This window comes from Bemisia tabaci, chromosome 2, assembly GCF_918797505.1.
Source record: "Bemisia tabaci chromosome 2, PGI_BMITA_v3".
In the NCBI taxonomy this organism is placed as follows: domain Eukaryota; kingdom Metazoa; phylum Arthropoda; class Insecta; order Hemiptera; family Aleyrodidae; genus Bemisia; species Bemisia tabaci.
In genome coordinates this window covers 63,603,501-63,630,586 of record NC_092794.1, presented here as the reverse complement: position 1 = coordinate 63,630,586, position 27,086 = coordinate 63,603,501, and the positions used below count along the sequence as shown (strand labels likewise).

At 36.4% G+C, this 27,086-nt stretch overlaps 2 protein-coding genes and 1 long non-coding RNA gene across 7 annotated transcripts in view; 1 reads left to right on the top strand and 2 right to left on the bottom strand.

Annotated features, from left to right (window-relative positions):
• Positions 1-342: 342 nt before the first annotated feature.
• On the bottom strand, positions 343-6,734 carry LOC109039639 (uncharacterized). The gene is made up of 5 exons (XM_019055217.2): positions 6,085-6,734; positions 4,582-4,688; positions 3,347-3,410; positions 2,515-2,717; positions 343-1,536 (listed from the first exon to the last, which is right to left on the bottom strand). Exons 1-4 carry the CDS (start codon positions 6,209-6,211, stop codon positions 2,542-2,544), a joined length of 474 nt encoding a protein of 157 aa, XP_018910762.1. The 5' UTR covers positions 6,212-6,734; the 3' UTR covers positions 343-1,536; positions 2,515-2,541.
• Positions 4,569-11,724, top strand: LOC140223847 (uncharacterized). The gene is made up of 2 exons (XR_011899129.1): positions 4,569-4,709; positions 11,599-11,724. It is a non-coding gene; the product is annotated as an uncharacterized lncRNA (long non-coding RNA).
• LOC109039570 (eukaryotic translation initiation factor 4 gamma 3) overlaps positions 11,177-27,086 on the bottom strand; it is a 138,280-nt gene continuing 122,370 nt past the window's right edge. For all 5 annotated transcript variants that reach the window (XM_072296033.1, XM_072296031.1, XM_072296032.1 and 2 more), the window contains 8 exons: positions 26,399-26,577; positions 24,316-24,520; positions 23,684-23,779; positions 22,387-22,533; positions 21,542-21,620; positions 20,006-20,152; positions 18,185-18,412; positions 11,177-17,181 (listed from right to left, as the gene is read on the bottom strand). In XM_072296033.1, the coding sequence (XP_072152134.1) occupies positions 18,207-18,412; positions 20,006-20,152; positions 21,542-21,620; positions 22,387-22,533; positions 23,684-23,779; positions 24,316-24,520; positions 26,399-26,577 (1,059 nt within the window). In that variant the 3' untranslated portion in view covers positions 11,177-17,181; positions 18,185-18,206. The remainder of the gene's footprint in view (positions 17,182-18,184; positions 18,413-20,005; positions 20,153-21,541; positions 21,621-22,386; positions 22,534-23,683; positions 23,780-24,315; positions 24,521-26,398; positions 26,578-27,086) is intronic.

Below are 27,086 nucleotides of genomic sequence, written 5' to 3'. Positions count from 1 at the left end.
AACTTTGATGATTTTTCTCCTTTTTTTGGTAGATATTCTGTTAAAATTTTAAGCCAGGATGTTAATCTCTTCTGGAAAAATAAAATAGAAGCAGGAGTTTTCATAAGCTGCAATCAATAAACGCATTTTAGCAGTTTCACCATTGATCCATTGATATTTAATTAACGAAAGAACTCTCCCAATACCTGAAGAAAAAGTGTGTAACGCCTATTAAACTATCTAATACAGTAAGAGTAAATCATCAACAAATCAAAAGGACGATAAAATAAATTTAAGTACCTCGAATCATTTTCAACAAACTAAATTTGATAAGATAAGAAGAGAGAAATAACAAGGTTGGTATTGAAAAATGCAACGGATATAACTTTTATTCCTATTAAATTTACATAATAACATACTAACATGACAGAAACATTAAGCTGCTTATCAAGAATTCGTTTGGAAAAAAAATAATCACAGGTTCAATTTCAGCACAAATCATTTTTCAATAAACCTTCTGTTGCTGGGGCACTTTTGTGTATCAGGTTTTCTGGCTGAAGGTGAGCTAGTTGCTTTAAATTACACAATCTGCAAAACTTATTATAAAACCCAAGAGAAGGGAGAACATTTTATTTTAACGATTTTGAGTACGAAAACTGTAACAATGCTTTAAGTTTGCAGAATATGCAACTGAGAAATTAATACTACTATGTAAAAGAAAATACCTACTCAAGTTTTGAGGTACTTGTCCAGTTCTATTTAAAAAGAGAGACTAACATTTTAGTTTCACAAGGAAAAAAGTGAAAGTGGGAAACATAAAATGAAAACGAAATAAGCTTAAAATATACTAAATAAAGTTAGGAGGCCTTTCTATCTAAGTAATACAAAAATGGAGAACTAATATTCAGGATGAACCGGGAGAAGGCAACTTATCAGAATATTAAAAAAACATGATAAGGATTTACGTTTTATGAAAAATCTGGTGATTGTACAATCTCGGTTTTTAACATTGGGAACATTTTGACTGCAGAAGCTAACGTAGGCCTCAGACAAGAGAAAGCAAGTTAGAAGACATGAACTTCACAAAAACAACCTGGAAGTCAGCAGATTAAAGTAGGAGTATAATTCTCATTAGCGGACACTTTCACATCTGAATAGAAAGGTTGGCAAGAACAAAACTAAAAGTAAATAAATAAACCTAAAAACTAAAAAAATGGGTTGCAAAGAACAAAACAAAAATTACTAATTTAAAATAACTAAATAAAGATAAAGAAAAGAGCGTAAAAAACATGTGAGATTCAAAACTACAAGACAGTTATTCGGAAAAATAAAATTTGAGGAATTGGAGAAAATTCAACTTGTGTTTTTTCTTCAATCGGCTAAAAATTACTCCAATAAAGTAGGTCAAGACATAAGAGGGTGTATATACATTCGATAAGAAAACTATTCATACCTTGGCAAAGTTGGAGCAAAAATTACTTTGTTAAACTGTTTCAAGATGGAATTCCTCCAAAAGTCTAGTTTCACTGAACTTGGCGGGAAATGAAATCGAACTTCCTGAAACCAGTAAAAAAGTTTTGTTGTGATCAAATACAAGTATCAGAAACATGAGTTAAAAAGAAATAAATACTTACATAAATAAAAGCCGCTTTCACAGCCCTCTGCAACATTTAGCCACCTGAGTCCCGTATCCTCCTAAAGCCCTTCAGGAAGTTGACACTCCTTTCGCGCCAGAAATAAATACATATGTTCTTTGAAATTATGCATCAATTATAAAATGTCTGATAGATCAATGCATGGTTGAGGAAGCACAACTGATTTTCTAGACAACAAAAATAGAAAGGCGAAGATGGATCTACGAGAAATTACCTTCAGATGCAAGGTTTTGCAAATAATCAATTAAATTCATAGCAAAAACGATGCATGATAAATTAAACTGGTATAGGTATCAAGTTGGCTGGGTTCATTTCTTTATCAGGTGAATACGTTAAATGGTTTTGCTTACTTTTTATTCTTTGGTCCTGATTTTTTGTATTTATAAGATGACGATGATCATTTCGGATCTTTTGGTCCATCCTCAGGTCTAGACTAGATTAAGCGAACAATGCTCATTTAAAGTGAGGAAGGATCTGGATTTATCTCTTCATTTAGGTATTTATTTTTTCAAACAAAAAATAGAATAGTGAACTCAACACTTATGACTTAATCTTTACAAAGGCTATTTAGTTTTCTGGCATCTGCACTTGAAGTCTGCAAATTGGGCTGGGTTACTTTCCTTCAAAAAAAACAATCTTGGAGTAATTACTTACCATTATTTACCTTGACTTCAGAATGAAGAAACTGTTAAAACTCTGCAATGCTGCTTTTTTTCTTTGACTCAGCCTCTGATTGAAGAGTTTGATTTAATTCCATACTAAAACTTCGATTAAATGTAGCAGTGCTTGTATTGTGTCTTGGCAAAAAAATAATACCTTGATAAAAAACTATAAGCATTTCACAAAAGTTGAAATTCAAATAAATAAAACGAAAGCTTACCTCAACGTCTTGGTGAAGGACGTCCTCTCAAGGTGAATTTTCCTGTTTGGAGTTCTCTCCTGAGGAGGTTTCATCTGACATTTGACAATGCAACTCGTCTTGAGTTTTACCCTGATTTTCAGAAAGACCTTCTTTCTTACTCAACTGCTTCTTCTTGCGATTACGTCTCTTTTTTGAGGCCGTTTCTTTAACCTCACTCTCTTCTGAAAAAAGAAGGGAAAAAAAATGTCTTATTAAGCTTCTTAATAATAAAATCAAGAAAATGGGAAATCAGTTAAGATTCAAATTAAAGAAAAATCTATAAGGATCATAAATCTCTAGAGATCATAAAGTAGAAAAATATTATATTAGCCAAACTAATTTTATTGTTCATGCCTAAATACCACTGTTACCTAAATAGCAGTGATCGCGATATGTTGCTATTTAATTGAAGACGGTATCATGATTTTATCGACATTGATTTATTGCAATATTATCGGATAAAAAATTGCGATGAATTGCGATTTTGTCACATGCAAAAAATTGCAATTTTGTTGACGGCGATTTATCACACTGTTGTTAAAAAAAAAAATTGAGAAATTAAAATAAAATTTCAGCTTTATCAAATGTGCTTTTATGGAGATAAACTTGCGACAAGATCGAGGATAATTCCTCAAGTGTTCATGATCCTAGAAAGTATGTTGCCAAAAAACCATAAACAAATCGCTACTTAACTTCAAAGTATCGAGATTTTTTCATTGGAAAATGCTACTTAGGTAGAATATTTGAACAATCAAAAAGAATGTTTGAACTAGAGTAGATTAACTAGAAAATTAGTAACTGACTGACTTACCAGTTCCTTGATTTTGTTTTGTGTCCTCCCCAGAATTCTTTTTTTGAGACTTTTTGATTTCTTCCTGAAAAAAAAACAAGATATTTAAAAATTCATCCATCTCCTAAATTTCGTTTTTATTTGTTTAATACGAGGGAAACTTTAAAAGTTGAGTTTTTAACACTATTTAAAACTTACAAAATAAGAGCAGAAAAGATAATTTTAGTGAATTCTTTCACTTGTGTGCAATGTTTCATTGTGCTTCCAGCTAAAAACCAAATCAATGCAAAAAAGGACATTAGAAACACCTATCATATGCTGATCTCCTTTGTTGGACTCAGGCGCATGTGATAATATGAGACTCAAAATCATCATTTATGCCCTGTTAAGCATATCCGGATGTTTCACTGTTAGAGAGACTGATAAAAAGAATTTGATGAGGTATCTGATGGGAATTATCTGCTGGAGCCGCATATGACCTCAGTTTTTTCCCAACACAAACCCAATTTATGGAGCAGTTGATTTTTCTGAAGAGAGTGTTTTCCAAAGAAAGAATAAACATAAAAAATACCTTTGGTTTTTCTAAAAAATGTTCTCAAATGTAAAAATGCACAAAAAAAAAAGATGTCGATGTATCTACTAGCATGGGGTACTATAATTTGATTTGGCTGAAACTTGGCAGAAGGTATTTTTTAATCAGATGGATCAATTTTGGGGGGTAAGAGCAAACAAATCCCAACATTGCTGGGCCACTCTGGCTTATAGCCGAAGCCACAAACACAAGGGAACAAAACTTGGAACAAAGTATACAAGTCATGGTACAGAGCATAGAAAACTCGTATCACACATAAGGATCTGATGATAACATAATCTAACAGATGAAATGTTAAAGTTAGCGCAAAGAGCCCATTAGTAAGATAATTCCAATTGAAAATGACATCAGTGATTGGGAGAGGAGAGAGTATTAAAAAATTATAAAAAGCCTGACATTAGTTTGTGGGGACCCCTTAAGGACTTAGTGTATCAAACCTGAGTCCAATTCTACTATGCGGAGATTTAAGCAGGTGGTAAAGGAAGTGTGAAATGGGGTTTGTGAAATTTTTAAACCATGTTATTTTTAGTGAAGCTGGCCGACAGCATGAAATAGAAGAGTGCAAGGTAGTGCAAAGAACAAGCAGCCACTTGAGTTCCTGCAAAATCAATAGATTGATGGAGGAATATGAAAATTATATTTAGAAACTAAAATCTTAACTTACAATTACAGAGGCAGGTAGTCCTTTCTTTTTGCGTTTCTGGAAATGTGACAAGGATTCTTGGTAGCAAGTTTCATATTCTGGTTTGGGCTTTATTCCAAGGCCGGCAGCTGGATAGAACAAAGAAAAAAGTAAGTGACAGGATACACCGAAACACTGAATTTGACTTGGGTTCCTTAAGCAAGACTTCCCGACACATGGTGTGAGGAAATTTACAAATGAAAATATTCTTTTTTCCTCTGTGTTGGTGGAAAGAAGGAATAAACAGAAAAACCATGATCAAAGAAAATACTTGGCTCATCGCATTCTTTAGACCTTTTTGAATTGAGAGGAAATTCGGAGGCTGAAATCTTGGCTTTTGGCTCTGGAGAATTCTCTACCTACCTATAGACCCTTGTGAGAATCAAATCAATTTCCTTCTGCTTGGCTTGTTCAACTTGCAGGTCAATAGGCCTGTATGGAAAGCTTGGGCTTGGAGAATGTGTTGGTGGGGACAGACTCATGCTTTATGTAGGTAAGCTCTGTCAATGAGTTAGTGAGAGAGAATCTGACTGCTCCATCCGGAGACAAAGAGAGACTCTCCATTGATATACGGCTGTAGTAGAGGCATTAACTTTCAGGAGTTCGATATTCAACTACTTCTCAGTTGACTGCTGAGCAACGTGACAAAAATTTTGTTGCGCGAGGTAAACTGATGTAAACATATGACTACCTTAGAAGCAGTCTACATCCAACAAAACGGTAAACGACTGTTACAGAATTACACTTGAACCGCGTTTGGCAGAGAGGAACCAAGCCACATTAGCTATTGCCAAAATTCACTAGGCAATTTCATTTATACAAGAGAACGTTTGTGCAGATCCCTTTGAAAATAAGGAATTTGCTTCGCATTATGTAGAAAATTCACTGAGCTTTGCACAAAAATCCGCACAACCATTTTCATGTAAAAAATTAAATTGCTCAATTAATTATGGCAATAGCTAATGTGGCTTGGTTCCTTTTAGCTTAATGCGGTCCACTAATTCATGATGAGATATGTTGGATAGCCAAACTAAAGTTTCCACCTGTTGATGACTCGTTAGTCTCCAGTCTCTCTGTGACTCGCTGGCTACATTACAGCTTAAGAACTTATTTCCTATGATGCTTTGCAGCAACTGCCATGTTAAAATAGCAGGTATGGTAAAGACCTACATAGGTACAATAGATCCATACCTGCTTTCTTCTACTACATGGATCGTTCCTATTTAGTCAGATCAAGAGGTCAAGTAAACATTCATTCATCTCATTCTTTGAAGTCACCTAGTTAAAGTCCTGTAAAGATAAATAACTAACTGGCGCCTCCGGGGGAAAAACTAGCATAGGATATACTAATTACATAGTCAGTCCCCAGATTTGGTCATAGGTGTAATTCAGAATTGATCTTCGGTAAGACAAAGGAGAACTGCTTGAGTATCTGACGGTCCAGAAATGAAAGTGCAATGTAATATAGAGCCATTGTGATCTTACCATAATTTTCTAATCTTCGTAAAATTCGCCCATGCTCATCAAGCGTTCGGTGAACTCTCTGCAGATCCTCTACGATTTGGCAAAATGTGCCCATCATCAGCAAGTCATCCAAACTCATGTAAGGCATTTTGAAGAGTGTTGTATATATCTATTCCTGGAGTAAACAGAACACAGTGAACTTTGAGGAAGCAGACACTTCACTAAGCAGGTCCAAATTCAAACCTCACAGATCAAGACTGGAATCCAGGCAGCCTGTATGAATCATGAATAGGAATGTCCTGACGTGCTGTGATCATTGCGTTCAGTAATGAAAACGACTAGTGGAGTGGAGTAAAAAAAGCTGCTGAGTTTAGCAGAAAGATTAAACAAAACAAAATGCACGTGGTGGTATGGAGAGAAGAAAGAAGAAACCGGGCAAGATGTGGGGGAGGCGGAGGACCAGATGAGGACTGGTGCACAACTATTGAGAACTTTGCACGTTTATCAGATCACAATCATGACTCGAAAGGAGACTGCCAAGTATGGAAGTATCAGTAGGAGAATGATAAAGATCTATTCTAAGTCCAGTGAAATGAAAATTGAGAGATAAGACAACTAATTTAGCACGAAAGCCGAGGAATCTGTGAGCGAACAAGCACAAGAACCGACCGACAGAAAAAGGGGAAGGGGTAACCCATAACAAAAATGTGAGACACCGTTGCCTTATTAAGAGCGAAAACCTAATTTCCAGCTATTGTTACGGAGTAATTCGATGTATTTAATGATTGATATACGTAAAAAATGCATTCATAGCAGGGATAACATACAAATCGGGAGTCAAAATCAGCAGCTTAATGTAATTAAATGGGGAGCACCGCAGAAAATCGAACATTTTGAAGGACAACTAGGCAACAAGACTTGGAGGGAAAACTAAGTCCCGCGCTGTTCTCTCGTTGGTCGAAAAAAGAGCGCGCCAATACTCCGATATTCAAACAATGCGTTCACAATTCGAAAATAATAGCGCTATTTCCTCGTGCGACATGCACAAAAACCTTGTTACAACATGTTGCGCCTCAGCCCCTCAGCCGAGAGAAGTAATAGGTCGGACGGTGACTTTCTGAATAAAATTTCCTAATTTTCACATGTTTTATTTTTAACAGAAAGCCAAGCAACACGGAACCTTTAAATTTTTTTAGTGTGTTCCTCATGATGTAGAGTTAATCCTTGGGAAATGTATATGAAGGCGTTGAACAGTTTATTTGTTCATAAAAAATGGAGTGGATCGTAGTTTCATCGCATTGATTTGTAAAACTAGTTTAATATTCTCGTTGCACTATGCTACACCCGGGACGGCATACGGAGGGGATGGAGGGGGAGTATTGGGGGGTGGATGGAGAGAAAGATTGAATAAAGGATTCGTCCGATGTCAAGTGCTACATACCATTTCGACGGTGTGAGTCGGAAATCACATAACTCAGTTTGCGACGTCGCAGACTTCCTGTCATACTTCATTTTTTAAAAGGAAAAACACTCAACGGCAATTCTTTAAAATTGCCGTGATTTTTCTTCTCAATGCGAACAAAATTCTGCAAAAACTTCAAAGAATGATGTCAATTTGTTCTCCTTTAAAAAAATAACATAGAGGCGGAGATTTTCAGACACCGCAAACGAGTTATACGAGGTCTGTTAGATTAGAAACCGGATTTTGGTCATCACTAGCCCACAATGCGTCCAAATTACGTTTTCTTGAGCTTTTCTGATAGCTGAAAATATATTTAAGAACGCTACGTTCACAAATTTGAAAAATCCTAATTAGCTTCGTTGGTATGTGGCTTGAAGTAAGGCAACCTCAAGGGTGTTTTGCGATTTTTATGTTTGACCGAACTTGTCTCTCTTTTTTCGGTCTTGCACTACATTTTTCAATCCACAAGGACGATTGGAGTTTCGTCTCCATATCGTAGCCGTACACTAAAGTATTGTCACCGAAAATTATCCTATCCAAAAATGTAGGATCATTGTTAGAACTTTCAAGCAGCTAAAGGGAAATTGACATTTGGTTGGATTTTCGTTCAACGGACAACAATCAAGGGGCAAGTGTACCTGAAACTCGATGCGTGTCTACATATTCTATCAAAATTGTATGTACAGAGCCTTCAGAAATATTACTCTGTTCAACAAGCTCGAAACGACCATTTTCGAGCACTTTTGCCCGCACTTCTTCCACGTGACAAATGTCAGTTGCCGTTGAGGGTCGATTCCCATGCTCCTCATCTTTGACGAACTCCTGACCAGTTTTGAATCGTTTAACCCATTCAAAACAGTGGGAACATCTCATACAATGATCATGGTAAACTTCACTTAGCATATACCAAAAGTTTCGGCACAAGGTATACCGAGTTTAAAACAAATTTTAATGTTGAATCTTTGCTCTATCAGTGATCGCATGATGAAAATCGCAAAACGCACCTGACTTACCTACTCGTATTCAAGATGACAGAATAAACACTGATCAAAATAAACAAAATCTGTGAACGTAGCGTTCTTAAGTATATTTCCAGCTATCAGGGAAGCTCAAGAAAACCTGATTCGGACGCATTGTGGGCTACTTATGACCAAAATCCGGTTTCTAATCTAACAGACCCCGTATGATTGCCGACTTACACCGTCGATTTGTGACTTGTGAAGACTGCCAACGATGTTTTCACGCATTTGTCTATTTTTCTTACTCAGCGTTCAAGTCTCCAAAGACATCGTTGCTCCTTCGCTGTGAGGACGTACCTTAATTTCCCTGGGGGCCCCAGACAGAATGGATTAATATGTTAAACAGGACTCGTGTGGAAATTGAGAGAGATACGTCAGAGGAGCTAGACAACGGCTGGAGGTCAAAAACCTTTTTCCCCGATTTAAGTCAGGCCTCTAGAGCAATGGGTGGAATAACAGCCTGTACATACGTATAAAGGTCTTTTATGCGTCCGTCAACTAGATAACGTTGTTTTCGGTTTGCGAGTATCGCTGATAGTGACTGCTCCTTCATTTTGCATAACGCAAATGATTGTTGGACGCAATAACAGCCTATAAACTGATTTTTTTAATTTCTGTGAAAACCAAAAATGTACCGCAATATCAACCTGGATCCTTCAGTAGAAGGGTTGGGTCAGTTGGGTCACCCAAAAACACAGAAACAGCTTACCTGTAAAGCACAGGCAGCATAGTAAATCATATACAAAGCTTCAACTGGGTTTTTCTCACAACGCAGTTTCCAGTTATAGGCTGTTATTAGTGCGGGGTCCTCAATTCTTGAACTCGGATAAATGAGGTTTTTCACATCGATGGACAAAGTGAGGGTGTGTGGGAGGGTGTGTATGTATGTGTGAATCATTGTGGTATTTCAAAATTTGCCCTCCTATTTTATTTTTTCGGAGAGACAAGCCAACTTTAAGGCTTGAAGTTCATTCAGAATTTGTTGCTAACACAGAGGAAAAATCCATGAAGTTTTTAAGAAATTATGTAGACTGGTATTCCAAAGCAAAAATGAAGTACGGCAGGAAGTCTACGACGTCGCGATCGTAGATACGTGGTTCTGCACTTTGCGCATTGACATACTAAGTGCTTTAAAATTCATAAGAATGACCAGTTTTACATTCACTTAATAAACTATTTTACGAGCTGTGCTCGTACGTAGGAAAGTTCGATTGATTGTAATCATATTTGAGCTCCACTCATGTTTTAGTGTGTTGCAGTGGGCATAATAAATGATTCAAACTCATCTTTTTAAATTATTGATCATCGCTGATAAAGAAAGGTTCAAATATAATACGCAAAGCCTGCACTTGTCAATAGGCCAGAGATACTGCAAGTGTCACTTTAGCAATGCTTATTGAAGCGAAGAAAAATATTAGGACTTTTACCTTCCTGGACATCAAAGTAGCACAAATTGCGATCGATTGCAAATGCATGGTAAACTAACAGTTGCGTTGCTACATTGTCAGAGTAGTCAGAGTGATGTGCTTATTTGCTATCTACTGACTATATAGACACCTCTTATTGAATTGAAGTATGTAAGTTGCAATGTCTAATGTCCAGGATGTCTAATAAGACAGGCAGGCTATAAATCAGTACTTCAACAGTACTTTCTCAGTACATTCCCGAAAAATTCAGTACCTCCTCAACAGAAAAATTCAATACTTTTTTAATACCTCCAATTGACGAAATTCCAAAAATTTTCAAATTTGAATTTCTTGCTCAAATGCGACAAAAATGTCAAAAAAAAAATTCCAGACCTTCTTGCTGAATTTCCACACTTTGTCAGTACTTTCGGACCGCCCTTAAAAATCCGTACTATTTCCCGACTTGTAGACACCCTGATGTCATTTCAAAATGCCGAAAAAATTGAATGGAGCTCATCTTACTGATCCTTTAAAATCAAAATTTATTGGCCAAATGATGTCAAATAGTGCAATTTCATGAGAAAAATAATAGCAATATTGCTGCATTAAATTGCAGTGTTATCTCAATATATTATTGCACTGTGCTACTAACTTGGGACTTTCATGAATGAAAAAGAAAACAGATTTTTGTCTTCTATGCTTCCCTGCTGGGAAAGAGTATGCTATCCAGCTGATAGTGACTACTAAATTCCTGATGTTCTTGTGTCCTCATTGGGAGAAAAATGGCGAATAAAAAATGATGCTAGGGTTTCAGAGGGTTTCTTTTAGTGCGTAACTAAAAAATTGCTGTAAAAATGCAAATTTTTCATCATATGAACTCAACAAGAGCTCGTTAGAAGCCGCAGGTTCCTTCAAACCATGTTCCAATATCTTCAATAATTTTCTAAGAGCGAGTAAACTCTCAAGATATTTTGGGACAGCCTAAGAAATTATGGCTCAGAATGGTGAAGAATAAAAATGATAGAAAGACAAATTATTTTACATGGCACAGCCACGAAGGGATTGTGCGAGCAAGTCTCTTAATGAGGTTTGAAAACTGAATTGGGATCAGATCATAAAAAGGACGAGAGACAATAAAAGCTTTGACAGAACAAAGCTTCAAGAATATTTTCTAGAAGCTGGAGCTGAGGAAAAGTTAAAGGACTGTGTAAAAAATAACAAGATGATTATTATATACAGATTTTTTGTATTTTTGATATTTTTATGTTTTTTTTTTAAAATCATTTTTTATCATTCCTAACTTTACCACAGTAAATATATTCATAAATAGGATGGTTGTGACAGACTGTATGTTAAATGTCGACTTTTGTTTTCACTATGAACATAGGCATTCAATAAGATGAGGACAAGGACAAAATTTAGGATGCGTGAGAAATCTTAATCCCATTGAACCGCCAGACTTTACGTGCAGCTCAACAGCTGATGCACAAAATACGGATACGCAAATATGTACAAATATCGAGGATAGAATAAATAACAAAATGAAAAGAAAGAAAAAAAAGACAGTAATTATGCTGTTCGATCATATTTTGACTCATTTGCTATCATATTTTTTGTTTAACGATTTCCTTTTTTCCTTTTCCTGCAGGGTCCTGTCACTTAACAGCTAACAATGGTTCAACATGTATCGAGGGCGCTGAAAAAGCTTTGTTTAGAATTCGCCCTGTAAAACTTCTTTCGAGTAAAACAACAGAAAACCTTCCTTCGAAGTGCATTTCAGACGTTATCATTTCAACAAAACAAAACAGAACAGAATTTAGAACCAACTTCAGCACACTATACCGTGTATACTTCCGTCACGGAGAAAACGAGAAAATTAAATTTAACACATACTTGATATGGTACATATATACAAGTTCACTTAGGAATATAAAGAAATTGTTATTTGAAACAAAATAAAATAAATATTCCAGTCAAAAAATAGTTCATACAAAATAAGCACTGTCGAAAAATTCAAGATTAATGATAATATGTTTCTTCTGAGTTTTTTTTTCCTTTTCTTTTTCTATTTTAAACAGGTGAATGTACACAACAATATGTTCAAAATATTAACACATGTCCAAAATTGAGCTCAATGAGCTCGAAATGGTTAAAACAGTTGTAAATACTTGTAGTCTAAAATATTCATCTGTACAAATCAAATATTTACAATGCAGTCAAATTTCATGATACATTTGAGAAGTGGTTACAGCTATGATTTTATGTAAAAATAATTTTGGGAATTTTCCCAGAAATATAGAGCGAGTTCGGCTTCATCAAGAAAAGCCTCCGAGACTGAGGAGGAAATGCAGCCAGTTCGAATTTTGAACTCTACCTTATTTGCTTTAAGATACATCTTGAGGTTAAAAAAAATTTAGTATTCGACTTGGTCGAATCAAAATAAAAAAGTAGCAACACTAGACTATTCAGGGCTTCAAGCATGAAACTGCAACTTTACGAGTGCTGAATCCCAATACATTTTCCTCACTTACTTGCCTAATTTATCTTCAGAGCCTCTTTGACAGTTTTGACGTGAAAAAATGTGAATAGATTAAGAATTTAGAAAAAGAATACCAATCCTGTTGGATTTGATGGACTAATTCAAAATAATTCTGCATAATTTTTGAAAATGATCAGAAAATTCCGTTGAGGCATTTGACAAAATTAATATTATAGTGAATGAAATCGACCAGGACACTCTATTTATTTTTGAATTTTTTGGTAGACAGAAATTACTTACAGCGCTCACTTAGACTGGAGGAACTGAGAGAAATATATAGGTATGTATGAAGTCGCAAAATGGCACCTCAATGCAATTAGCCCTAAGTTGGAATAAAAATCAGTCCATCCAAATATATATCATATTTAAAGACAACATCTTTCAACTCACATGGCGGTAAGTATAAAAATAAAAATGCAAGTGGAGCCACATACAAGTCAAAAACTAAAAACTCAAATATATTTAATATAAAAAAAGGGAATCACTCGGAAAAGAGGTCTCAGACTTTCCTCCTGCTCTTTTCCAGTGCATGTAGTGGCCAGGACAAGACAAAATCTTACGATGGCTGGCCCCTCATACTTGAAAAATTCTGTCCTTTAAAGAATCGTATCTTCTAAAAAAAAGGCTTGCTGTTAGTCTTGACGGCTAGTCTTTAAAAAGCTCAGAACAGATTTCATGGAGTACAGGAAATTTCTCACAATTCAAATTATGTTACGATCCAGTCCACCAAATTTGCGAAGTTCATAATTTTTTTTTGTTTTTTTACATTTTTAAAACTTTTAAATTAAAAATACTAGCAATGTTTGTACAGTACAATATTTAAAAACAGCTCAGTCACACAAATAACAAAAATTTAACAGCATTAATACAAAACAGAAAAAAAGAGAAGAAAAAAGAAATACATTCAAATAAGATTAACAAAAGGATTAAGAAGAAGAGAGTAGAGAAAAAGTGCTAACGAAGACAGAAAACTGACAATGGTTGCTCCTTGAGCGTTAGTGCCTTCACGTTTCCTAAAACAAAAAAAAACTTTGCAATTTCAAGATGGCTGGGGCAAGTAAGAAAAAAAGGGACCTCTTTCACCAATAAAAAATAAGATAAAATAAGCGCTTGCTGTAGTAATGATGTATTTCAGGACATTTGTTGGGAATATACTTCAGCAAATAATATGCGATGAAACCAAGCTTTTCTGAAAGCCAAAATGAATGACTGAGTTTCATCTAAATGGTAAAAGCCAAAACAGGGATAGTACAGGTTGAGTAGGCAGGGGCTTGAAGCAGCCTCCTAAGTATTGCTGGCTACGATTTACTGATGAAAATCTGTGTTTATTAGAATTAGAAAAAACCAAATGTTCGATTTGCTTTGTGTTTTTGATTGATTAGGTATTTCCATGAACTATTGACGACAAAAGCTCGTTTTGATGCTTTAGAACAAAGTTCACCAAATAATACTGTACTCAAATTTTGTGATCTGCTTCATGCGAGATGAGGATTGCTTAAGCCGTCCACAAGCTCTCTGATTGGCTGATATCACTGATTACGAGGTTAAGTTTACTTGCGTGTCATACACCTGCAACTGACAAAATTTGAGCGCAGGACTTCTGTTGCAGGGGAAGATATTCGCGCTTGCATAGCTCGAGTTTCAAAATTCTGTGGGATGCTAGATGCCTCGGAGTAGTTAAACGTTAAAAAACTTCATTGAGAGTAAACTTGATGAAGCAATTGCTACCGGCAGTTTTAGCAAAGTTTCAAGAAAAAGTTGAGCGAGGAAACTTACTTTTCTCCTTAATAAAGTTCAGAGACTAAAAAAGAAACTAATATGAGAAGTGCACGGGGGGGATTTTTTTCTAATTTTTTTAAGTCTGGTCTATGGGGAGTTTGTAGACATCAACTATCAGTTATTGACAACTAGTTTTTCTTCTTTGCTTTTGAGTGCAGATTTGACTCGCTGCTCAAAGACAAGAAAAATCACAGGACATGAAGGCGTGAATAAAAAATAAACACAACTCTGTTCTTGTAACACTTTAGCGGGATTGGATTTGCTATCACTGGAGGGAGTCAGCTAGACTTTGAGAGTTAAGATATCCATGGTTTGGGTTTCTATACAGTAGGGAGCTGGTTGATGGCAAAAAAACGTGAATGGAAAGGGAGAGTCTACATGCGATAATTAGGAACAACTACTGACGGCTGCGAATTTGTAATATCAGATACCTAAATGATTAATTTTTCAACATGAGTGACAGGGGAAAACATTAGTTTGATACTAATAATACATTTATTTCACAATTGACAGAGGAACAAAGCGGTAGAAATTTTTGAAAAAATTAAAAAAGGGGGAGTCCATAATGAAAATGAACCAGTAAAAACACAGTCTTATTTTCTGGCATTGGAGACATTCCAAGCTAACTACCCAACGACGCATTGAGAGTTTGCTAGCCAATGCTCATTGTTTCATAAAGAGCCGTCTTGCTGCTCCTAATGCTATTTCTTGGTTGGCTTTGCATCCCTGAAATTTTCGACCGATGAAAACAATCTTCCATGCGGGAGAGAAGACAACCCACTTTACAGTTACAAACTAACCAACAACAGCAGAGAACAAAGAAGCATCAAAGAAAACAAAAAAAAGGAGTCCACTTAGAGCAGAGAGTATAAGTCAAATGGAAGTATTGCTTTTTAATGATCAAAAGATTCATACTGTGCACTGACTCAAAAATTTCATTTACTTTCCATTGAATGGTAGCACGATCCAATAGGCTTACTATCTAGCTCTCATCAAGAAACAAAAAACAGGGACCTCATTGTTTATTGAGATGACTAAATTCATTGCTACACTTTCATCAAAGGATTCTCACCTATTTCCTAAAACAGGCAAAATGAAGCGAGTTGTCATTTTTCACTCATCGCTTGAAGGTCCGTTCTACAATGAAGTCAGTAATTGACCAGTTGACTATCCTTCCTATCAAAAAACAGAAAATTAAAAAAATACTGATAGCAATGAAGGTATGAAGAGCCCAGGACATGATGTTCTTGAAATATTGCTGATCAGTGTTCATTTTAGTAAAATGTATAAAACAAACTGCAAAGCTGAAGCAGTTTTTACCAGAACTATACAAACTTGATTAGGAATGAAACTAAACGCTGCTAAGCACCAAAGAGAGAAAGGTAAAAATAAATTGAGAAAAAAAAAAAAAATCCTGACAATCATTGCAAAATCACAAGAGGTACAGAAAGAAATAACCGATTTCACTCTTGAGAGAGGAGCGGCAGGGAATTTTTTCTATGAAACTGGTAAAAGTGCATACACAACTAGACAACAATGAGTCCTGATTCAATTACGAAGTTTCAAATGAGTGAATGTCAGAGCAAATGTTCAACATGCAATTTACAGAATTTGTCTTAAGAAGACAAAACGTAAGCAGAAAAAGTATTTCTGCCATGAAACTTGATTACTTCCTCATAGAAAGACATGAAATCTCCTCTAATTTATTTAAATTTCTACTAAATAGTACAGTTGTATAATACCAAAGAGACTAAAATAAAAAAAATGCATGGGCTTGGAGCCAATAATTTTTTACGCTCACTACTCATTTCACGGAAAAGGTCTCCGATCAAAAATTAAAGGGACAAAAATGAAAGCTTCGGCAACCTTTTGCAAAGGAAAATAGACGTTGGCTCAACACTGAATTCTTCAACCAAGAAAATAATTCAGAATACAACACAAATCAAGAGAGAAAAAAATAACTTTAAAACTTGGAAACGCAGAAAAATTTGATCCTTCGAGGTAAAGGAGAATTATTTGGTAACTTGAAGAAGATATAGTGAGGGGTACTCAAGCGCTTTGTTTCTTCAAAATTTCCTGATTCAAACGATATCCTATCTCAATGATCTACTCGAATTAAAAATCAAAACTACATCTCGGAAATAGTGAGAGGGTCAACATAAAAACTTCTAAAACAAATCCTAACTAAAATTTATATTAACCTACTTATCACAGGAAAACTGAATCCAGAACTGACCGAAAAGACAGGGATGCGCTGCCAACATTTAATGAACGGCATAGAAAAATTTAAGTATATAACAAAACTAACACATAAAACAATCAAAAATAAACATAAAAAAAGGATTACACATGTAAGGATAAAAATTATGTTAATAGTAAAGATAAAATAATAAGATAAATGAGCACTATTGACTAAATTTACAGCATAAAATAAAGTTTTCAAAAATTTCACCTATTCGCAGTAACTTAAGTAAATTGTCCAATGCTTCCTAATACAACCTTTCAATTTGACAAAAGTTGAATTATAACTCACACAAAGGAAAACTTGATCAAGGATTTCTTGTCAAACTCAGAAATTGCAAAACCACAATGCTGAAGAAGAGTTTTTGAATGTTTTGGAATTACTTGCAGTTTTTTTTTTTTCCAGGAGAAAAGCAATACTTAACACCTTTTTCGATACTTTCATTACTTGCCAAAGTTTCAGAATGCGACAGTGAAGTTTGATTAAGTTTTACTGAAACTATTTATGGAAATGAAGTTCTTTTTGACAGTAAGTAAGAAAAAAATTAAACGTCAATTGAAAGTTTGAGCATTAAAATCATTAAAATGTTCAGCCTCGTAAAGTCGACAGTCGAATATGATCTCATAAAATTGAAATGATTTCAACTTGAGTTTCTTCAAAAAACAAGACACCTGAAAAAGAAGAAAAGATGTACATGAGCAGGTTACACATGACAGCAAAGGAGAAAGTTGACTGGCACATGAACAAAGAAGCTACAGATTGCGATCATTGCTATTCTTTTGATATATGGATCAAGGCCTATGATTTACAAGCTTTCTGCACTAATATCCTTACATTGCGCTGAATTGAAGTTTGGAATTTTTAGAAATCTCAAGGTTTATGCAGAAAATGAATGATGTTTGTCATGAACAAGCAGAAACAGGAAACATTTTCAGCTCTACAAGTAGAGTGCTTGGGTGTGATGAAAGCTATTCTTAAGTTCCAATAGAATGCACCTATTCAAGGTTCCAGTAAAATTACCTGGCTTTTCAAGGTTTACCCTGACTTTCCAACAGCTAGCTATCTTCTGCAACAACAATCATGCTTAGTAAGGATGGAAACAAGAAAAACCCAACTCTTGCATACTTTCAACTTTAAAATAGGGTTTTCAAAATGGATTCTTGGAGGGGGAAGGGGGATGGCTGAAATTTGCCTCTTGACATAGTTCATCTCCTTGTTGCCAAAAGTTTGAAGTGAAACCAGTGACTAAGCAATATTTGCAGGGCTGAGCGATTTCTCAAATTTTGAGTCAAGTCGAGTATCGATTTCTCGATTCGGCTCGAGCGAGTACATGAACTCAGCTAGAGGGCCCATGACACGAGTTTTATGGAGTGTATTGAGCTTTTTTGAGCTGGAAACGCTTGAGTTCAACTCCTAAATATAGTAATCATTCTAGTATTATTTTAGGAGTCCCCAACATTTTTTACTGTAAAATCACATGTGAAAACCTAAAATTACTCGAACTGGGCTCAAAACAGTGAAAAAATACTCAGACTCAGCTCAAAATGCTTCAATTTGTGTTCATGCTCAGTGAAGATTCACCCTAGACTTTTTCAGTAGCATGCTCCCAAATTTAGGAAGTGAAAAATTGAAAACAAAGATGCACAAAAAGATAATTTATGGTCCTTCACCTACCAATGACACAAAGTTAAATTAATCAAGAAGTTCCCTCATCATCACTGTTTTCTAGGTTTTCAAATGCAGCCGTCCAGAACGAACGAGTGCCTAGAACGACAATTCCTCGTATCCGATTTTGCTCGCTGTTCTCAGGTGGGTCCATTTCTGAGCCAGCATGGAACCTTTTAAATCCTTCTATAGACATTGTGTGCTCCAGTAAGTGTTGGAAGAAGTTTAAGGCAAGACCTGGAGTAGAAAAAAATTTAACACAAATTAAAAGAGATAAAAAAAATCAAATTAACTTTAAACAATTCATCCTCAACATTCTACCACCCGCATCCAGAAAAAGGGCCCATTATAGCCCAGGTGTTATAAATTTCCCGAGCGGCAGCTACCTGAACAAATGGCAGCATAGCTGACGATGACCTGACATTTCTACCTGCTTTTACCGATAAGAAAGATTGGAGAAGGCAACTCGCCCATGTTTTATGGACTCATACTCCGGGTCCGATCTAAATTCAGTTGTTACTTATAACTTAGAACTTGTTACTTAAGATAACTTTGTTGATAAAACTGTAAATGCATAACCTTGGAGATGAAGTAAAATTACTGATTCATCATCAAACAGAAAGGAAGATTTAACAAAAAGCATTAATTAATTTAGGAAATAATGAAATGATCCGAGTTCCTAGGGCATGCGTTAAGGAGTGACCACAAAAACTTAAAACTGAAATTTCCTGGCTATTCCAAGTTTTTCAGACCGCTTTTGATTACATTTCTTTTTCCCCTCAAAAGTTTTCCAGTCTAGCTAAGAGATAAGTTGAACTTATGAGACGTGACAAAGGAAAATTTAGACACAGGATAAACACAATCATTTCTTGAGCAACTTCTTTCCCATAGCTTTTTCTAACTTCCCTTCACTATAGCCGTCATAGTGCCCGAATCACAGGACAGTGTTAATATCTGTGTGATTGAACAAAATCATAACTAATTCAAGGAGCATTCTTACTTAGAGGTTGCCTGTGGACAGCTCATGAGTGCATAAAAAACAAAGATTAATCAATGTTTTCTATAAGGACAGATTTTTTTTACAGTTGATTGTGCAGATCTGATCATAGTAGTTCTCATGATAAAATAAAAAAAACACTTAGGCAAAACGATCACCATAAGTATGTTGGAAGTGGTAACATCTTCGGGGTGCTGTCTGCCTTCCCCGCCTTCCCTCTTGGGCTTCCGCAAGCACCACTCCAGTCATTTCAACTGGGATGCGGTAACAACGAGCACTCATGTAAGCCTGTGGTCACTGGATCCCTGTGAATGCTTGAATGGCTCACGACCAGCACACGGCCCTAGCAACAGAGTGTACCACCAAACTCCTATTTTCTTTAATACTCGGCTGGGGGAAGGAGGGGGGCTAGAATGTTATGGCGCCGGGGGAAATATGGACCCTAAACAACGTGGCAGATGAAGTGTGAAGAGGCGTATTTTCGTTGATGATCGGTCGAGCCAAAATGCCGCCATAATGGCGGCGAGATCATATCGGGTTGGTAAACATTTGAGGTAAGACTTTCGAAATTGATTCTGGTCTGATGCAATCATCTTCATCAGGTCATTTCTAAACCCCACTTTTTGTGGGATTCTATTTTGGCTCCAACGTTCGCAAGAATTCCACCTTCTATCTGTCTGGTGAGTCCCGATGTTGTTCCGAAAAATTATGATCCCGTCAAAACAAAATATGAAACCACTTGATCCACCTATTTTGGTTCGACCAATCATCAACGAAAATACGCTTCAATTCACCGATAAATGAAAACTGTAAATTGCAGCAAAATACGATACCTTTAGGGTGCTGTAGTTTTTCCATTAATTCGCAGATTGCCATTAGACAATGGGCTTCTAAATTAGGGTTGTAGTCCACATAATAACTGATTAATTTGGAATGCTTTTCCAGAACATCCTTGTTGAAAACGTTCTTCTCTCCAGCACCTGCAGCAAATGAAGAATTTCACTATTAGCTCATGCTTATACAGCAGAAACCTTGCACAAGATGGCAGTTTCAGGAATCCACATAAGAAGGGAACTGTTGGAGTCTCTGAGTTTACGGAAGATTTCTAGAACCGTAATTAAGAACTCACTTTAAGAGATTTTAGAGAGTTCTATTCAATAATATCAAGGACTTCGATGAATTTTCAAACAGCAATAGGAAATTTTTTTTTAAGGACTTTCTAGGTTTTTAAAATAAAGTTTTACTTGACCAAACTCCAAATTTTCTGCTACTTGAGTGAGGTGGCAAAAGTATGACATACTGCCGAAGCTACAGATTTAAAATTTGTTTGAGTTGCATTGCAAAGAGAGTAAAAACGACCGATCATTTACGTTTCATTATACACCATCACAGGACAATACAGAATTCAGAGATTTTCAAGTAAAATTGTACCATTTTCTACAATTAAATGCTTTGTAGAGACTTGAAAATAAGAAAAATAAGGAGTACACTCAAGGACTTTTTTAGGCAAACCTTTCTTCTAAAGCGATCCTTGCTTAGTTAGTGGATTTTACAGCTATTCGCAACAAACAACCCCGCACAGACCTTATGGGCAATGGCTCTCTCTAGAATCTGATGAAACTTGGATATGTTGCTCAGCTAGTCATTCTGATCAAAAGTTCTTGGGCCGAAAGAGATCCCGCGAGCAGTTTTTGAGATATTCGCCGTTTTAGGTGCGAAAATTGAGGTTTCGCTGGCCGGACCGTTGTGTGGCGCCTCTTGTGTCCTTCCTGTCCAGTCCACTTTGGCCGCTCTCCGCTTCCCCGCCACCCATACCCGAGGCTCGGGCTCTGACGCTCACGGTGATAAGACCACCCGGCTCGGCGGCGATAAGCAAAACCTCTTGAGCGTCGGAGTCCAAGCCTCGGGTATGGGTGGCGGGGAAGCGGAGAGCGGCCGAAGTGGACTGGACGGGAAGGACACGAGAGGTGCCGCACAATGGTCCGGCCAGCGAAACCTCAATTTCTGCACATTAAACGGCGAATATCTCGAAAACCGCTCGTGGGATCTCTTTCGGCCCATCAGAACTTTTGATCAGAATGACTAGCTGAGCAACATATCCAAGTTTCATCAGATTCTAGAGAGAGCCATTGCCCATAAGGTCTGTGCGGGGTTCTATGGTACTTCCAGCTTTTACTGGACTAGCGTTATAAATTGTACTTGGCAAAGAAAATGTTTCCTCCTAGATTATCCTCTCATTCTTTAAAGTCTACGCTTTACAGAGTCTTAACTTTCCTGAGAAATAGAAACATTTGAAGAAAAAAAAAAAAAAAATTAATTGCCAACTTTAATCCACTGAGGGGTTGGGCAAATTTTGAGACTTCTCATACCTGTAATTGAAGCTTCACAAATAGCTGTCATTAATGGACGAATTAGACTGTGATCGTATGGACCGGGTCCCCAATTTTCCTGCAAAAAAAAGAGAAAGAAAAATTAATCTTAACATAAGAAAAGAAAATAAGAGGAGGGAGAGACAATGAGAACATAGCACTGAAATTCTATAAAACAACTCTCAGATTTCAAGAGATGTGAAGAGCTTTAAAAAAGAACCAGTTCAACCTGAGCGATGGACCAGTTAATTGGCTACATTTAGCAATAAGGATCTAATATTTGTGACTCATCCATGAAAGCACTTAAGTGCAAAGGGAACCGAGTGGCACATGCATTGTTTCTAAAATGGACTGAAAATAGTAGTTCCATATTGCAAAATGAAGTTCAATTGTTTTAAGGGTGGAATTGCATCAAACAAAAGATCATGAAGAGATATCTGATTCTGAGTAGACCTATGAATGACTGGATCTGACATCAAGCATTGTATGTTATCTTTACATATCGAAGGCTAGGTTTCCATTTCTCTATAATGTGACCTTCACATTTGTGCAGAATAAATTGAAAGCACCAAAATTTGCCGGAAAAGAAGAAAGCTTGTTCAAGAGCTAAACTGAACCTCATGCAGTATCAGCAGTCTTTTCAGAAATTTTAAAATATGATTTCTATGACAGCTGTGTTTAATGATGAGCGATGAATCATTACATAGAGAGTTTGGTGAGACAAGCACTACTTTGCTTGCAGTTCTCAAGTGTGCCACAACCAGCTGATGCAACCTCTTTTCAAGATAGGATCAAATTCCTTGGATTTGACTCATTACAAGTAAGAAAGTGGCAATGATACTTACGCTGACCCAACTTTGAACAGGCACGAGGGCATCATCAGGATGATCTTGCAGAATTTGCAGCAGTTTAGTTTTGATTTCATCAAACGTAAAGGTAGGGGTGCTAGACTTTAAGATAGGAGCATTAGGATCCGTTAAATATTCTAATTTCTGTGAAAAAAAGGAGAAAAATTCGGTCAATACCACCACTCAGAATGAACTAAATTAGTGCATGAGATCACGTAAATGTTGATTTTCCATTGCGCCATTGGACAAAGTATGAAAAGATCTGTAACTTGGCATTTTCCGAGATATTAGATTCTTTGAACATCCCAACACCTTGCTTCAACCCCTTGCTTGGCAGATGAAAATTTTTTGGTAATATTTTTCCATAGAAGCATTACATAGAAACTTCTTAGTGGTTGACCTACATAAAATTCGCAAATTTCAAAAACAACATCTCAAGCCATTCGCTTGGGAAACATAGCATTGATAAATGGTAGTCTATTATGATTTTTGCTTGGGAAAATTGCAGCGTATTTCATTTTGAACTTTAGTCCGATGATATGTAATCATCGTAACGCATTTATTATCACATTTTTGTTTACTTTGACCAATGGGCCTGCTGCAAACTTTTGCTATAGCAAAAATAAGAGTTGAAACACATAGAAAGTGTCTCAGAAATCACGATGAGCGCATTAGCAAAGTCTGAAATGCACTACTTACTTCACAATTTGCATGAGAGATTTTCATTTTTTCGAGCTCCCCGCTTCAAACACGATACCACGACACAGGTGAAAATTTTGTTTGAGGAGTCCTTCCATCCAACCTCGGCTCAAAAGGATACCACGCAATATTCGACATTGCTGATGCCAATCCGCCAAAACACATGTGACGAGACGATAATTCTAACCACCTCATAACAAACAGCAAGTTTACATCCACGTTTTTCTCGCATTGATAGATATCCGCCTTGATTGACCTTGTGCTCTCCTCAACTTGCGCGCGGAAGCAACGGCGATGTGAGCATGGATGGAATGGAATGACTCCTCTAACGAAATGTTCACCTGTGCTATGCTTTTATTTTTTTTTAATACTATCCCCTTTTCTGTTGTTTTTCTAATGGTAACTATGTGTATTATAAATATCATTTTTTTATCATTTAGCAAATAGACCCTGTGCACATGGTTCCTTTCGACTTCAATCATTTTCACATTATTTCAAGCATAAATGTCTGATTAATTAGGGTGTTGTTGGAGTGTGGCACAACACTATGAAGAATCAAATGTTGAGAGATCCAATAATTAGTGAAAATTCTTACGTTTGTTTTGATAAATTCATCAACATCATTTTCCGGAATGAAGTCCTTGAGAGAAACTTTTGAGGCATTCCATTTGTGACTAATCCAAATTGCAGTCTGAAAAAGAAAACAGAGTTTACTTGATAAACTAATATTGTAGGTGTGACAAAAAGGAGAAGAAATAACTGACAGCGTTGCAATGAGCGGATATGTCAAAACATAACTGGTAACATGTACAAGTTAGCAGAATCTCCTCAAGCCTGCTGGATATATTTCTCGGATGAGGCTTGATTTTTTGTTCAAGTTACTGAGACTGCATTGATTTTTAGGATACAATACTCTGACCATGTTGTGGAGAACTACAAAAAGAAAATTGATGTACTGCTGCTGATTGCAAACACTACGGACCTTCCTGTATACTTTTGTGTGCTTATTTTGATTGAAATTGCCAGGCATTTGCTTCAGAGGTAACAAAAACTGACACTAATGTGACTTACTTCACTACTCACTTTGGTATGGCATACAGTTTTACAAATTAATGGACATTGGACCGAGATGAAAAGTTCTGTTTTAGTAACTTTTGAGCCTCTGCTTGATAATAAAAAAACAATAAAGCGCTACTTAATTAACTGGAGATAAGAAAGTGTGCTCACCTTTAATGAAGAAATTACGTTGAATACAAGAGCTAAAAGTTTTTTACTATTGTCAGATTGAAGAATAGATTTACACGATTGCCTCAAATTGTCAAAATTGAAGTGTTCTGACGTTAATGTGTGACCCATTACCAAAGCCATATAATCCCAAAATTTGGGATAATCTATTATCAAATCTTCCGCGAGTGAGAGGAAATCACTAAATCTGAAAAAAGACGATATGAAAAATTAGGGCAAGGACTGAAAATTCAAGTACATAAAAAATTAACCGACTAAGTCTACTAAAAAATTATAAGGGTGAGGGAGAGAGAGGCGACTAACAATAAGTTCATTGAGACTAACAAGGGGAACTTCCCAAGCTGCCGCCTCCGATCGGGCTGAAAAAATTCGTACGAACTCTTTGGATGAATTTATTTGACCCGTATTTTTTTGTTTTTTCCAATGCCCAACAGAAACACCCCAAAAAAATTCCGGAAAGTTTTGCTTTGAGCGCTTGAGTCTATATACGCAGTATAGCAGCACGCTTTTACAGTCAAGTGGTGGCTCTGCGGTAGCGCGCTCGCTCAGTGATCCGGCGGGCCCGGGTTCGATCCCCGGGAGCCGCGCCAAATTTTTACGACCGAATTTTATATTCTCACACATTTTCACATCGATTCCCATTTGATACATTAGAACTTAAAACATCAATTAATTTACAACCATCAACGATCAATAACTTCTTCAATTTGAAGTGTAGATTTTTTTTTGGGAGGGGGGAGGGGTCACGCGCGCGATATTCTCGCCAATCACTGTACTTTCACATTAGCAGACGACCCGCTTCGCCCCCTCACATCGACATATTTCTTCCGATCATCCGTATGAGTCATGATTTTTCCCATCAGTATCCAGAAAATGATAATGAAAAATTGTAGCATTTTTAATTTGAATGTTCGAAGTAATTTTTCATTATCATTTTCTGGATAATGATGGGAAAAATCATGACGCATACGGGTGATCGGGAGAAATATGTTGATGTGAGGGGGCGGAGCGGGTCGTCTGCTAATGTGAAAGTACAGTGATTGGCGAGAATATCGCGCGCGTGACCCCTCCCCCCCTCCCAAAAAAAAATCTACACTTCAAATTGAAGAAGTTATTGATCGTTGATGGTTGTAAATTAATTGATGTTTTAAGTTCTAATGTATCAAATGGGAATCAATGTGAAAATGTGTGAGAATATAAAATTCGGTCGTAAAAATTTGGCGCGGCGCCTGGGAATCGAACCCGGGCCCGCCGGATCACTGGGCGAGCGCGCTGCCGCAGAGCCACCACTTGACGGTAAGTGGGTAATGCTATACTGCGTATATAGACTCAAGCGCTCAAAGCAAAACTTTCCGGAATTTTTTTGGGGTGTTTCTGGGGGGCATTGGAAAAAACAAAAAAATACGGGTCAAATAAATTCATCCAAAGAGTTCGTACGAATTTTTTCAGCCCGATCGGAGGCGGCAGCTTGGGAAGTTCCCCTTGTAAGTTAAATTATAGGGAAAGGAACTAGTCATCCAATAGCATTCAGTGGACCCCAGGAACCTCCAGCCTCGAAACGAAGGTTCACTCTATACATAAACAAAATTTAAAAACCATCATAATCAGTTGAGTTCATGTGTTCTCTTTTTCATCATGAAAATGGAAATGTAAAGGAATGTGGTTTTCCTCAAGTTCATCAGGGAATTTCGAACTAAGCTCCTGAGTCTTCAAAGCGACCGATTAGTGAAAGCTTACCGCTCAATGAGACATTGAATTGCAATATATTGCATGGTTAAGATACGACAATGTCTTGTCGTATTGTATCAACATAGTTTCAGTAATTGGGCCACTGACTGGGTGTTAGATGGAGTGATGAGCTCAACACTAGAAGAGTGATGATAATTATGGACAGAAATTGATTAACTGAAGGGACTTGATGCAAACTTTGGCCTAAAAACTTGACTGGGAATTATTCTAAGACAGTGGATAGGTTCTGATAAATTCAGGAAAAATTACTGCTTTTACAAGCATCCTAATTCGACCTAAAATTTAAATTTTAAAGTAAAAAGTAAAATATGCTTACTGTTTAGCAATAATTTGAGGTGTAAGAGTAATTAATTTAGAATCTAAAAGAAGTCCAAGTACAGGAGCAACTATATCCTGATCTTTCCTTTGTTCCATGACATATTCAAGGAAGCCATCTACAAACTTTTCTATACATGCAGGCGTAACAAACTTTGCTTTCAACGTAAGTTCCACCTCCTGAAAAAATCAAATTAAATAATTAAAAGATGAATTGGTGAATGTAATCAAAATCTGGACAACGTCTGAATGTTAATATTTACGCTGTGTTAACCTAAAATACTCAAGATTTGAAATAATTTTTAGGAGAAGTTTTTAATATCCAGTCAAATTGAAGAAAAGGAGAGATATCTCGAAAATTTTGCTGAGGGGTCAAGAGAAGAGCATGTATTACAGGAAATTGACAGTTTTACGGATCATTGCAAACAAGTGAAAACAAAATACTTGTGCCTTTGGGTGAATATTAAGATAATTTAAATTGGCAAAAGCATTTAGGAACAAAAGACTTCTTCTTTCCAATAGGTAGAAAATATGGATTTTACGAAATCATCTAATGATATAAACATATTTGATGATGTGAGTAGACTTTCAGTTGGTGTTAATAATTTTTTTTTAGGGAACACTTCTAAGAAATTTCAAGAGGAGAAACCAGTGCATTGGACTACAAAGACTATCTCAAAAGAACTGAG